Here is a 12,618-nt window from a genome sequence, read left to right as displayed (position 1 = left end):
ACAAAAAAAATTCTCAAATTATCAAAGCTGCTTTGTGTTCACCTGGGTCTGTACCTTTGACAGTGTCGCTGAGACAAAAAGAAAAAGAGAGAGGGAAAGGGAACAGCAAATTACCCCTGCTATTTAGATTTGTGTAAGAAAATTGCTTTGAGGGTTATTTTCTTTGTTCTTATTTTCTTTGGCCCTGAGTTGAGGAAAGGCTCCGTTTTTTCTTCTTTTTCTCTCATTGAAATTGGAAACTAATTTTTTAATGAAATAACCTCTACCCAGATCTACATTTTAAAGTGCTTAGAAGATACAGCCCTGCTCATCACAGTGGTATGTCAGGGTGCCCCTCCCCCAAGCTCTCCCTGCAGTGGCAGGAGTGAGCTGAAGTGGGCATCAGGCACACTTGCTGGCACACTCAAGCAGCTCCATCCGGATGGCAATTCGGACATGCCAGCCCAGAGGGACCAGTCGGATGAAACGGGAAATGATGGGGGGCCGCAGTAAGTTCTGGACTGTAGAACTCCGGTCTGAGTTTCCATAGAAGACCTAAACAGAGAGAGGAAGTCTGGTCATTATCACAATAGAAGGAAAAGGAAAAATGACTCCTAACCAGAGCAAATACATATTCGGGAAACAAGTCAGTTCTCTCCTACCATGTGGGTTCTGGGCCTTGAACTCAGGTTGCCATGCTTGGTGGCAAGTGCCTTTACCTGCTCAGCTATCTCATTGGACCTAGTCTCGATTTTGAACAATGGAAAAGAGTAGATTAACTACAGAAAACTTGCAGCACCTCATAAAATCTGACTAGATGATTGCAAACAGCCACATGCTCTGAGAATGTCTGACTATACATGGGGACATTGCACTATTCAAAATGGTAGCCAATAGCTATGTGTACCCAGTTGAAGTAAAAGTAGATGGTAATTTAGTTTCTCCTCTCTCTCTCTCTCTCTCTCTCTCTCTCTCTCTCTCTCTCTCTCTCTCTCTGTGTGTGTGTGTGTGTGTGTGTGTGTGTGTGTGTGTGTGTGTGTGTCTGTGTGTCTGTGTGTCTGTGTGTCTGTGTGTGTGTGTCTGTGTGTGTGTGCTACCATGGCCTTATATATGCTAAGCAAGCACTTGACCACAGCACCATCTGCCTAGCCCATATTAGCTACATTTCAAGTGCTCAGTAGCGTCACATGACCAGTGGTTACCATGTTGGACAGTGCAGATGTGACTGTTTTCATCATCACAGACAGTACTATTGGTTTGTTGCTCGAATATGCCTCTTCACTCTTTTTGCAAGTTTTCCATTTTTAGCCTTTGCACTTTGACAAAAAAAAGTTTTGAAAGAGTCCATGCCACACAAGAGAACTGTTCACCTATCCCAAAGATATCCAAGGTGCACTCAAATCAAACTGTGTACCTGCCTCTGAAGTTGGAAGCCAAAGCTTAAATGTGTGTTTCTACTTTGATACAAGTGACAAGTGCTTTTTGGGCTTGGAAAAAATAGTTTTTGTTTTTGTTTTTGTTTTTTGTTTTTGTTTACAAACAGATAAAAACTAAAGGAAAAATTCTGGAAAGCAGAAGGTGGTGTTGACATAAAGAGATGAAAGGCTTGCTTAATGTTTTTCAGGAAGCAACATAAGATGATGAAAACCTTTGACTGTTTCTGAGGAAGTCCTGTTTCACACTCTTTCCAGGGTCACAGTGTTCTGCTCCATGACAGAAGAGCATTTCATTTCCTCCTGTAACTTCCTCCTAGAAATATTTAACAGCTGCACTTAGCTTTATCCATCCACAAAGCAGGCAGGCCTTGTTTATAGCACTCCTGCCTTTTTTCCTAGCAACAAGGCCTGAGCTGCCCTCTCTAAGCTGTTTGTCCTTGAACGCATTCAAGTCAGAAGGAGGTGAAGAGGAGGTTGATGGACCCTGACCTGAGACTTCAGAAATAGAGTCGAGTGCTTCCTTCAGAGCCCCAGCAAGGCCTTCACAAGCACAAGGCTTAAGAATGAATTCTAAATGTCTTTTGGAGACTACAACTAGTAAGGGCAAACAATGAAATTAGGAGGTGCAGGAGATGTAGCCCAATTGGTAGTGTGAGTGACTAACAAGCACAAAATTTCTGGGTTCTGATCCCCATCACCACATAAACTGATGCTAGTGCACACCTACAATGCCAGCACTCAGGAGGCGAATGGAGGCAGGAGGATCAGAAGTTCAAGGTTATCTTCAGCCACATAGCAGCTTGGAGACCAGCGTGGGATACATGAAACCTTGTCTCAAATAAGTGTGAAAATGTTTTTTCCCAGTGTGTCAAACTCCTCAAAACCTCAACCCATGAATGTCATACTGTGCAAACTGTCACCACTCTCATTATCAGCCACCCATGTCTACTCAACCTGATTAGGTTTCATGAATAATCTGAGGAGAAGTGGGGGCACAGTGATGCACCCTTATAATCCCAGGACTCGAGACAGAGGCAGGCAGATCTCTGTGAGTTCGAGGCCAGCTTGGTCTACAAAAGCAAGTCCAGGACAGCCAGGGCCACACAGAGATACCCTGTTTCAAAGAACAATAACAACAAATAGTCTGAAGAGAACTGGAAGTGGTAACATGTGCCTGTAATCCCGTCATTCAGGAGATAGAGACAAAGGATCAGGACCAGCCTGCACTGCACAGTGACAGAGAAGGATAGATATAGGAAATGGCCTGAAGAATTCCTTGCTGTTAGGCAAAAAAAAAAAAAGTTAGGATTTTCAAACAGCTAGTGAGTTTTCAATTCATTTTTTATTAATTGCCAAGACATCCATGAGTTTATTCATTCATAGTGAAGATCTAGAACTTGGTTCTCAAGGATTAATAGATTAAGTGTGTCTGGACTGGCACCATCTTTTAAATAGCCATTTAGTCTATGAATAGTAGTTCATCTTATTGTTACCCATTACTAACATTTTCAAATTTCATTTTAGTTTGCTTTTTTCTTACCATGTGTCTCTATGTGTGTCTGTGTGTGGCTCTGTGCACGGGAGTGCAGAAGTCCTTGGAAGCCAGAAGCCCCTGCCTGACTTCCTGAAACTGGGATTACAGAATGTTATGATCTGTGTGCTGGGAATAGACTCTGGTTATCTGTAAGAGGAGTATGTGTTCTGAACCACTGAGCCATATCTCTAGCCTCAAAGTGGCTCACTTGCTGGGCTTCTGAAAGATTTCTAGCTGTTGATCTCAGTCCATGGAAAGAAGAGACCACAACTGTACAAATGAGTGATAACAGGCGAGCCAGGCTCATGAAGCCCCAGAGTCAGTGATCCCTTGAGTTTGGAACAGTCCAAAGTGCCAGGGTAGTGTTTTCAAGAGACTACATGCTGAGACTGAGAACTGGAAAAATACCATTGTTGCACAAAAGAGGACCTTTCATTTACAAACTGCTAGTCTCCGGGCTACATCTGGGAAAGAGAACAGATCATACAGTGGAGAAGGAACATAGATGACCCAACATGCAGAGGGTTCAGTACTCTGACATAGACATGGGCAACAGAAGCGTAGGAATGGACCAAGTTCCAGGGGATGTGAGCTGAAGATGACTTGGAGTGGGCCCCACTTACCCGATTGTTTCCAGTCTGATCCTTATAGTAAATCCAGTTCAGGCGTTCATCAGTCCTATATTGCACGCTGTACTTGGTCATCCACTCATCTATGTCACAGCGTCCTTGGGTAAGGATCCCAGAAATCACCTTGATCTCCTTCAAATCTATCTGTAGCCACTGGCTACTGTCCTGATACTTGGAAAGCCAAGCACACCTGCCAGGAATACACCAAATTACCAGGAGCCATCCTCTATAAATGTCTGGAAAAAGCCAACAGGTGCTGAGTTTTGAGGGGCTACTAACACCAAGAGGTATCCTCCCAATTCTAGGCCTTCAACATAGCCCAATTCTCAGGTATTTTCCTTAGGAAAGACTTTCCTGGCTCTTTCTTCCTTCCTCATCTTCCCAACAGTGTTCATCCCTTGAGCTAAATAATCAGGTTGCAGTGATGTGCTTACAGACTCTTCACTATGTGCCTCCAACACCAAGGAACTTAACCCATCCTGCCACCAGTGTACTTGCAGTCCTTGGCACAACAAGGCACTCATGCGAGGTTTGTTGAACAAGTGCTTTCTGTGCCATCCATTGATGAGACAGACCTAATTTTTCAAAGCAAAAGTTTTCAAATCCTAAGAAAAATCAGAAAGAACGACTCCTGGGCTGCCTGCCCTACTTACCCAAAGCCTTGACTGTTGAGCCGGGCCTTGTTTGCTGTCCATGAGGAGTACCAGCCCACGTACTGCTCTGGGTTAGAGCAAGTGATCTGATCTGGCGTGACCTCCCCTGACTCGAAACCCAGGGGCTTGTGATATGGGCATTCTGAGGAGGAAAAACAGCACACACTCAAACACCCAAATCTCTAGCCAGAGTGGCGGAATATGTAGCATGCAAAGTCCCAGCTCCTCTGGGCTGCCCTGAGAAAGTATTGAGATCTCATCCCCAAATCCAAAAGAAGAAATGAACCTCTACCTGAGAATTCCAACAGGAAATGGCTTTAAAAAAAAAACAAAGCAGAAACATTGGCACTTGGCAGGGGGAGGACATTTTATTTCTCAGCATGGTACCGGATACAGAGAGCTAGACTTGCCACATTTAAATGCTCACATAGGATGAAGGTAACTGAATTAAAGGGATTGCCATAGAGACATTCACTCTTCACTCAACATTCATAAAAGCAGGGGGGTGAGGGGTGCGGAGCTGGTTCTATGGCAACCTCATTGGGGGGGAAGAGAAATGCATCGCCTCCCTCTTCAACTTAGAGCCCTAGATGCCAAAAGGTCCGCAGCGAAATAGCATATTGAAATGCCAGGCATCCGGCTTTAGTTCCCTCATTATCACAGGTTGAACTGTGCTGCATAAGAACATTAGGGTTTCTAATTATTCTTGAGCAGCAGATGATGCCAATTATAGGAATAAAACAATGGTGAGCAGCAAAAATGGCAATTAGATACTGAGACTGACTTCCTGTAAATTGTCACTTTCTCACTGTCTGAAAAAAAAATAGAGGACGACTGAAGAGGCAACAGATGATAGGGAGTACTTTCTTCTAAATGGGGACAGCCAAAGTGGTCCTTATAGGCTAGTTGCCTGCTTCTCCCTTCCCTTTGTAACTAAGTCCTCACATAAAACCAGCATTGGGTTACCCTTGCCAATTGACAACCTAGCATCTATTCTCCCTTTCTATTTGAAAAACAAAAATGTTTATTAAAGACAGCAGCGTGTACTTGCTTTACACACACACACACACACACACACACACACACACACACACACACCACACCACACCACACCACTTTCTGAAAAGGCCCTGCCCTGCCCCGAGATACCATAAACAGGATAGCTGCAGGCTTCAGGCTAGGATGGCTCAGCTTCTTCCTACTTGTGTCTATCTCTCACTGTGTCCAGGCTTGAGAGGACAGCATTTGTAGATTATCAAGTACTCAAGGCCTTGGAGTCTATTGAAGCCATGCCAATTTTCAGGAGAGTAGTAGTTTTATGAGCCACTCAATCACACCTGGTGTGGCCAAATCATTAGGAGAGCTTATTAAGAATGCAGTGTCTAGGATTCCACTCCCAGAGTGGAGGATTTTTAACAAGCATACTTTCAACGTCCATTTTAAAAGCTTTGGTCTGCCATGGAAGGCATTTTGTGGGCTGGTAGATTGAGAGATCCAAACACACAGGCCCCGGCTCCCCTCTAGCCTGCAAGATAGGGTCAAGCTACCAAAGGAGGGACAAGATCTCAGTGACAGAAAACAGGGTTTTAATGGGCCTTCCCTTGTCACTTAACCTGTTTAGTTTGGTTTGAGGGAGGACAAGGTTTCATGTAGCCCAGGATGGCTTCAAACTAACTACAAACACCTGCCTGGCCTTGCTCTTCTTGCCTTCATTTTCCAAATGCTGATATCATAGGCCCATACCCACCACCCTAGCCTCCTCGGGTACTTTAATCTGTAAGCTTTATTTTTCCTTTGTTTACCATGAAGGCAAATGTGACAACAAGCACTTTACCAAATGAGCTACATTTCCAGCCTTACTCTGTCCAATTCTAACTGGCTATCTCTAAATCAGCTCCACTTTGACCATCTAAGGACCAAATTCCTTTGCTTCTTTTTCCCTTTCTCTTCAGGGCCATGGGCTATAGGAAGGAGGCAGAAAAGAAGGAAAATCTTGTTACTATCTTCCGGTCACTGTTTTGTGGCAATTTGCTCTTTCCATTGAACTTGCACTGGCTCTCGTGCATTGCTTCCCACATCGCCGATGTGACAGGAGTAGGCTAGAAACCTCCATGGCAGCGTCCTCAGAGACCTGGGGAGGCTTACTCAGCAGTTGAGATTGTGTTGTTTGCTTGAGATCCAAGGCCTTTTTTTTTTGGAGGCCTGAGGCTAAAGCTCAATTGGTAGAGGGCTTACCTAGTCCTGAGTTTCATCCTTAGAACCTGGCCATAGTTGTCCACAACTGTATAGAAGTTAAGAGCAAGAGGATAGAGGGGTTCAAAGACATCCTTGGCTACATAGTTGAGGCCAGCCTAAAATACCTGAGTCCCTGTGTCAGAAAGAGAAGAAAAGAAAGGAAGAAATGAAAGAAGAGAAAAGAAAAGGGAGGATGGAACTATAAAGATGTATTTTATTTATCCAGGTTGTTCTCACTCTCCAGGGCACACCTGCCTCCATTCACCAATGCTGAGGTTACAGATACAGTAAATGCCTAGTTTTTCTTTTTGTTTGGGGCTTGTGTTGTGTTTGTTTTATTTTGTTTTGATCAGGTTTCACTTTGTAGTGCTGGCTAGCCTAGAGCTTGGTATGTATACCAGGCTGGCCTCAGGCTCATAAACCTGCTTGTTTCTATCTTATAAGTGTTTGGATTAAAAGTGTGTGCCTCCACACACACCCTGTGAAGTCTAGAGTTTTGTGTGGATGCTGGGACTTGAAACCCAGGTTGTCAACCTTACAAAGAAAGTATTCTTACTCACTGACCCATCTCAACTCACCAGGCCTATCACACTTTTTCTATAGTCATTTCACTCTTAAAGGAAAACCTTCCATCTTTCATGGCTCAAGTGACCCTTGATAAGTAGATGGATAAGAGTACATGTGTAATGTGTTGCTAAGGTACTTTATGACATGTTTGCTTGCTTTATTCAGTTTATATTTTAATGAGTCTGTAGGTGTGGAGTCCAGATTTATTTATAAAGACTATTCAGCACTAAAGTAAAAGGAAGGGATTGTTCAGTGGTAGACTATTTCCCTAACATGGACAAGGTCCTGGTGTGTAGCTCACTGACTGAACACTTGCCTAGCACATGTGAGGCTCTAGGTTCAAACCCTAGCACCACAAAAGAAAACAAAGTTAACTTGAAGAAACCCAAAGAAAACTAAGCCTTTTGGGACATGCCTACAATCTCAGCTCTCAGGACAATCGTGAGTTCAAGGTTATACTTGGCTACATTAGATCCTGTCTAAAAAAAGGCAGGGCAGCTCTGGAACATTTCTGAAAAAAAGTTCCTGAGAGCTGTGAATATTACTCTGTGTGTGTGTGTGTGTGTGTGTTGTGTGTTGTGTGTGTGTGTGTATGTGTGTGTGTGTGAGAGAGAGAGACAGAGAGAGAGAGAGACAGAGAGAGAGAGAGAGACAGAGAGAGAGAGAGAGAGAGAGAGAGAGAACTAAAAATATATAACAATAATAGAATGTAGAATAATCAAAGAATAATGTTTATAAAATATTATACATGTATAGATAAAATAGAATATAAATCTGTAATGAAAATGAAGTATTAAGTAACTATTAGATTGCCTTTTTTCTTTCTTTTTGTAGTGCTGAGGATTGAATCTGAAGCTTCACAGATGTGAGGCAAGTATTCTACCAATAAGCTGCATCCCTAGCCTGAACCCCTGGATTTCTTAAGCTTTCCTATGCCCCCACCCTCAGGTTAAGTTAACTTAACTTAGAAAAGGCAGAGTTGATATTGGTAATAGTTTTAGCTGACGCTAAAGAAGGTCCCTGGTCTTCTGCTCTGTGGGTGGAGTCCCTAGACTTTATCCTAACTACCCCCATGCACTTTCTCAGCAGCTATGAGTGACAACATCCGTGCTTCTGTGCTTTCTAGGACCTTCCTTCAAAAGGCAGGCCCTGATGGAAGCGCTCAATATCAAGATACAGACATGTGAAGTGGTGTTCCATGAGAACTGAATGAGTGACCAAAAAATGACTTCTGGAATTTTGAGTCTACTGCCTCGAATCTTTTCACTTACAGAAACAGCCAGTCAACACAATGAACCAACCATTTCACGCTGACATGTTTGTTTTCCTTCCTACCTGAAAATATCTGGAAAAATAAACACTGTAAAGAAAATGCATATGCTAAGATATAGTTTCATGTTAGAACCTCAAGTTCATGGCAAGTCCATAGGGGACCAAACTAGCTCCAACTCTAGGATCTTCTCAGCCCCTCAGTCGGTTGACTTAATAAACCAATTCCCCATAAACACTCTGTCAAATTCCTTTTTTCTTTCTGTATTTCTAATGTATTTGTTTATTTATTTGGGGAAGTGGTTGAAGGGAGTGTGCACATGTGGAGATCGGTGCTTGTATCGAGGTTGGAAGACAACAAGAGTCACCCTCTTCTTCCTCTGTGTGGGTATGGTCATCAGGCACCTTGGCCTATTGAGCCACACCACTGGCCCTATTCCTTTATCTTTGACATAGTGTCCTCTGTAATCCAGGCTGGCTTCAAACTCTCTATGTAGCACTGAGCATGGCCTTGAAAGAATGATCCTCCTGCTTCTATCTCAGGAATGCTGGGATCATGAAACCAGAGCTTGGTATGTGCTAGGCAGGTACTCTGCCAACAGTGCTATATCCCCAGTTCTCTCTCTAATTTTCAAGACACTTCTTTGGAGTGAAATTCTAATATAGCTCATGTCCCTCCTGGAAACATTTCATTGAAAACAAAAGTTAGCGTTAAAGTGGGGAGATCAGACACAATGATGAGAAAATAACAGTATGTCATAGCCAAGGTAAGAGGAATGGCAAGGATCTGAAGAAAACAACAAAGCTAGTTTTGGCCTGCTCCAGCTGGCTTCCAACAAAGCCCTTTTCCCCTAGGCAACTTCTCACTTACTAGATGGTTATACCGTTCCATGTATTCTGGTATCTAACTCGAACAGATTGAATTGTGGATAAAGACTACTAATAAAGCTTCCATCCTTATCACAGGAAAAGGACTACCTCCTACTGCACCCAAAGGTAAGCAAGGGCGGGAAAATGGTAGACCAAAACTTAGAAGTCTAGACAATAGAGACAACCCTTTGCCATTGCAGGACACTCTGGCGACTGGACTCACTTTCTGCTTTGTTTCCTCACATGCTAAAAGAAACCAAACCATGACCACTTGCACTCTTTATCTGTGCCCTAGTGTGATTCTTCCCCTTCTAGGGCACAATAATGGAAACTTCATGGGCTGAAGAGATGGCTCAGTGGTTAAGAGCACTGCCTGCTCTTCCAAAGGACCCGGGTTCAATTCCCAGCACCCATATGGCAGCTCACAACTGTCTGTAACTCCAAGATCTGACACCCTCACACCAACACACATAAATTTAAAAAAAAAGAATGGAAACTCCTGCTGCAGTTAGGATTAGTGTGTCTTCCTTCAGGAGGAGGCTATTGCCCCATCCATAGCAGAAAAAAAAAATGTCCATTTCCACTAAATGGTAAACCTCACTATAGCTGAGCCGATGCCTTTGTTCCTGTCTTTCTATCAGTGGCCAGCACACCACAAGTATGTGGTTAAAGTCCTTGACCAGATTCATACATGCATTACTAGAGAAAGTCCTTTAAGACTGAGCAGATCACATCAACATTTAACAGCTGCACGAGTCCTTGTCACCAAGTATAATGGGATGACATCCCTGAGGAAGCCCCACTTCACTGAACATCCTTCCTGTCCTCCAACTCCCCACCCTGACTTCACAGTTCCCTGAGGAAGAAACTGAGTTTCTGTTGTGAAAGAGATTGGAGGACACTGTCATAATCAGGAGAGGCATGGCTTTCATGCACAGTTGGCCCTAGGCCATGAAAAGGATTCAGCCTTGCAATTATTTGTAGGGACAATGCAGGCCTCTGCAAGTCTGCTCTAATTTCTCAGTGTGAAACCTCTCAGGAGGCAACCAAACAAAAGAACGAATGTCTACTAAAGGCTACAGTTGGCCCAGTCCAGCACAATGACACCTTGTCCCATTTATTCCGCCTAACAGCCCCAAAGAGCAGGGTCACCAAAACTGCCAGCAGTTCTCACCTTGTGGCTTGCAACCACTTTGGCAAACTTCTATCTCCAAAATATTTACATGATGATTCATAACTAACAAAATTGCAGTTCTGAAGGGCAACAAAAGTAACTTTATGGTTGGGGGTCACCACAATATGAGAAACTATAGAGCCCCTCCATTTTTGCTTAACTGATACTGCATGAAATGACAGTAATTTGGTTTCTAGAACTGAGTCAAATTGTTTAGTTTACTACATTCTTGCCCTCTCTATCCTCATAGCTGATTTGGAGACAGCCCGACTCCAAGTATGTACTATAGACTCCTCATCAATCACAGGATATAAAAGCACGCCCACTCCTCTGATACCTGTAAGGAAGAGATTTTCTCCACTCTGATTAAATTTCAGATTGTATTGACAGTTGGATCTTATCTGACCATCTCAGGCAAGCCTGGGAGGGAGAGAGCCTGGCAGCTGTTGCCGAACAGTATGTTGAAGGCAGTGGCCAGTGTAAGATGCAAAGCTCACAAGCCAACTTGAGAAAAAGCCAAGCAGAAGGATTGGAAGTTGGAAGGAGGAATGCCAGGGTGTTGAGCCACTCACCTGGAATACAGTCTAAGGAGGCAGCTCCAGCAGACCAAAGAGCGTTGGCCCCTCCCTGGCAATCACACTTGCATGCTTTCTGGTACCAGGGGTCCTCACCCTCATCCTGCAAGCAGCCAGAGGGGCACAAGTCACAAAAGTCATAATCAAATGCAACTGACCAGCTTGCCACAAGAAGCTTCAGATGCGTTCAACACACAGTGGCCACTCATCTTTGATTCTATACTACTTTTTTGCTTGGATTGTTTATAGACAGGTTCTCTCTCATATATCCCAGGCCAAGTCTAAGCTCACTATGTAGCAGAGAATGAGTTTGAACTCCTGATCCTCCTGTCTCCACCTCTGAGGGCTAGGCTTATAGATGGGTGCCACTTTGCCCAGTTTGTAGGATGCTTAAAAATCAAATCAAGACCATCATGAATGCTAAGCAAGCAGTCTACTATCTAAAGTACTTCCCAGTTCTACATTACTTTTTTAAAAAATGTGTGTGTGCATGTTACATTCAGGTGCACATCTACTTGTCTACTCATATATGTGTGGCGGCTAGAGGACATTTTGTGTGTCATTCTCAGGAAGTCCATCTACTTCCTTTGAGGCAGGTTCTCTTCTTGGTCTGGAGCTCACCAATTAGGCTAGACTAGTTGGCCAGCATGCCACAGGGATTCTCTTGCTTCACTTCCCCAGCACTGGGATTACAAACTCCTGCCACCCTGTCCAGCATCTTTATGGATTCTATGATTTACCAAATGAGCCATCCTTCTGTCCCCTTTTAGTTTTATTTCAAAGCTGGGTCTCATTCAGCACAGGCGGATGGATCTCCAGCTCTTGGTGTAGCCAAGGATGGCCTTGAGCCTTCTGATCCTCCTGCTTCTACATGCCACAAGCTAGGATTAAAGAAATGGTCCACCATGCCCTTCTCATCTTTCATTCTAAATGAGTAAATATGTGTCACTATAGGCAACCAGATGACTATCTGTTAGGGCCACCTATATACACAAGGGTAAGGGTCACCTTCTTGGGGATAGAGTTCTAGTACAAGATGGGACTCCTCTGCTCACTAAAGGGGCCTCTCTAAGGCATCCATTTTTAAAATTTTTATTTTTAATTTATATATTCACTTTACATCCCAGTCATAGCCCGCCTCCCTCCTCTCCTCTCAGTCCCTTTCTCCCACCCTCTTCCCTTATCCCCCATCATCCCCCCATCCTCAGAAAGGGGGAGTCCCTTACCACTAACCCACCCCAGCACTTCAAGTTGCATCAAGACTGAGCTTAAGGCAGCCAATTTTAGAACTACCTGTGCTAATACATGACTGTAATTCCAGCCCTTGGAAGATAGAGATAGAAGGGTCAAGAATTTAAGGTTATCATCAGCTACCTATCAAGTTCCAGACCAGCCTGGGCTACATGAGAACTTGCTTCAAAGAAAAAAAAGCAACAATGACAAGAAAAATCAATAACGGCAGCAAAACATGCCAATCTAACTGGGTGTGGCATCTGGGCCGTATACAAAAATCCTGTGTCAAGAACAAAGAAACCCCACTATGGGTGCAGCTAAATGTTAAATCACTTGCCTAGAATGGGCAAAGGTACCTAAAATAGGTCTGGATGGATATTTTTTTAGATTTTTTTTGTTTTGTTTTTCTTATTTTCTTGTTTTGGGACACGGTTTCTTCTATCCCAGCTTGGCCTTAAACTCTC

The 12,618-nt window shown here is 43.6% G+C and overlaps 1 protein-coding gene across 1 annotated transcript; it reads right to left on the bottom strand.

Moving 5' to 3' along the window:
- Positions 1-99: 99 nt before the first annotated feature.
- RS1 (retinoschisin 1) lies at positions 100-11,130 on the bottom strand (the record flags this gene model as incomplete). The annotated part of the gene is made up of 5 exons (XM_084788652.1): positions 100-534; positions 3,573-3,768; positions 4,232-4,373; positions 10,919-11,024; positions 11,080-11,130. The coding sequence occupies 5 exons, from the start codon at positions 11,128-11,130 to the stop codon at positions 382-384; spliced, it is 648 nt and encodes a 215-aa protein (XP_084644778.1). The 3' UTR covers positions 100-381.
- Positions 11,131-12,618: the final 1,488 nt, after the last annotated feature.

The sequence above is a fragment of the Acomys minous genome (genome assembly GCF_964271855.1).
Source record: "Acomys minous genome assembly, chromosome: 7".
In the NCBI taxonomy this organism is placed as follows: Eukaryota; Metazoa; Chordata; class Mammalia; order Rodentia; family Muridae; genus Acomys; species Acomys minous.
Note: the sequence above shows the minus strand (reverse complement) of the source record. Positions and strands in the feature narration are given on the sequence as shown.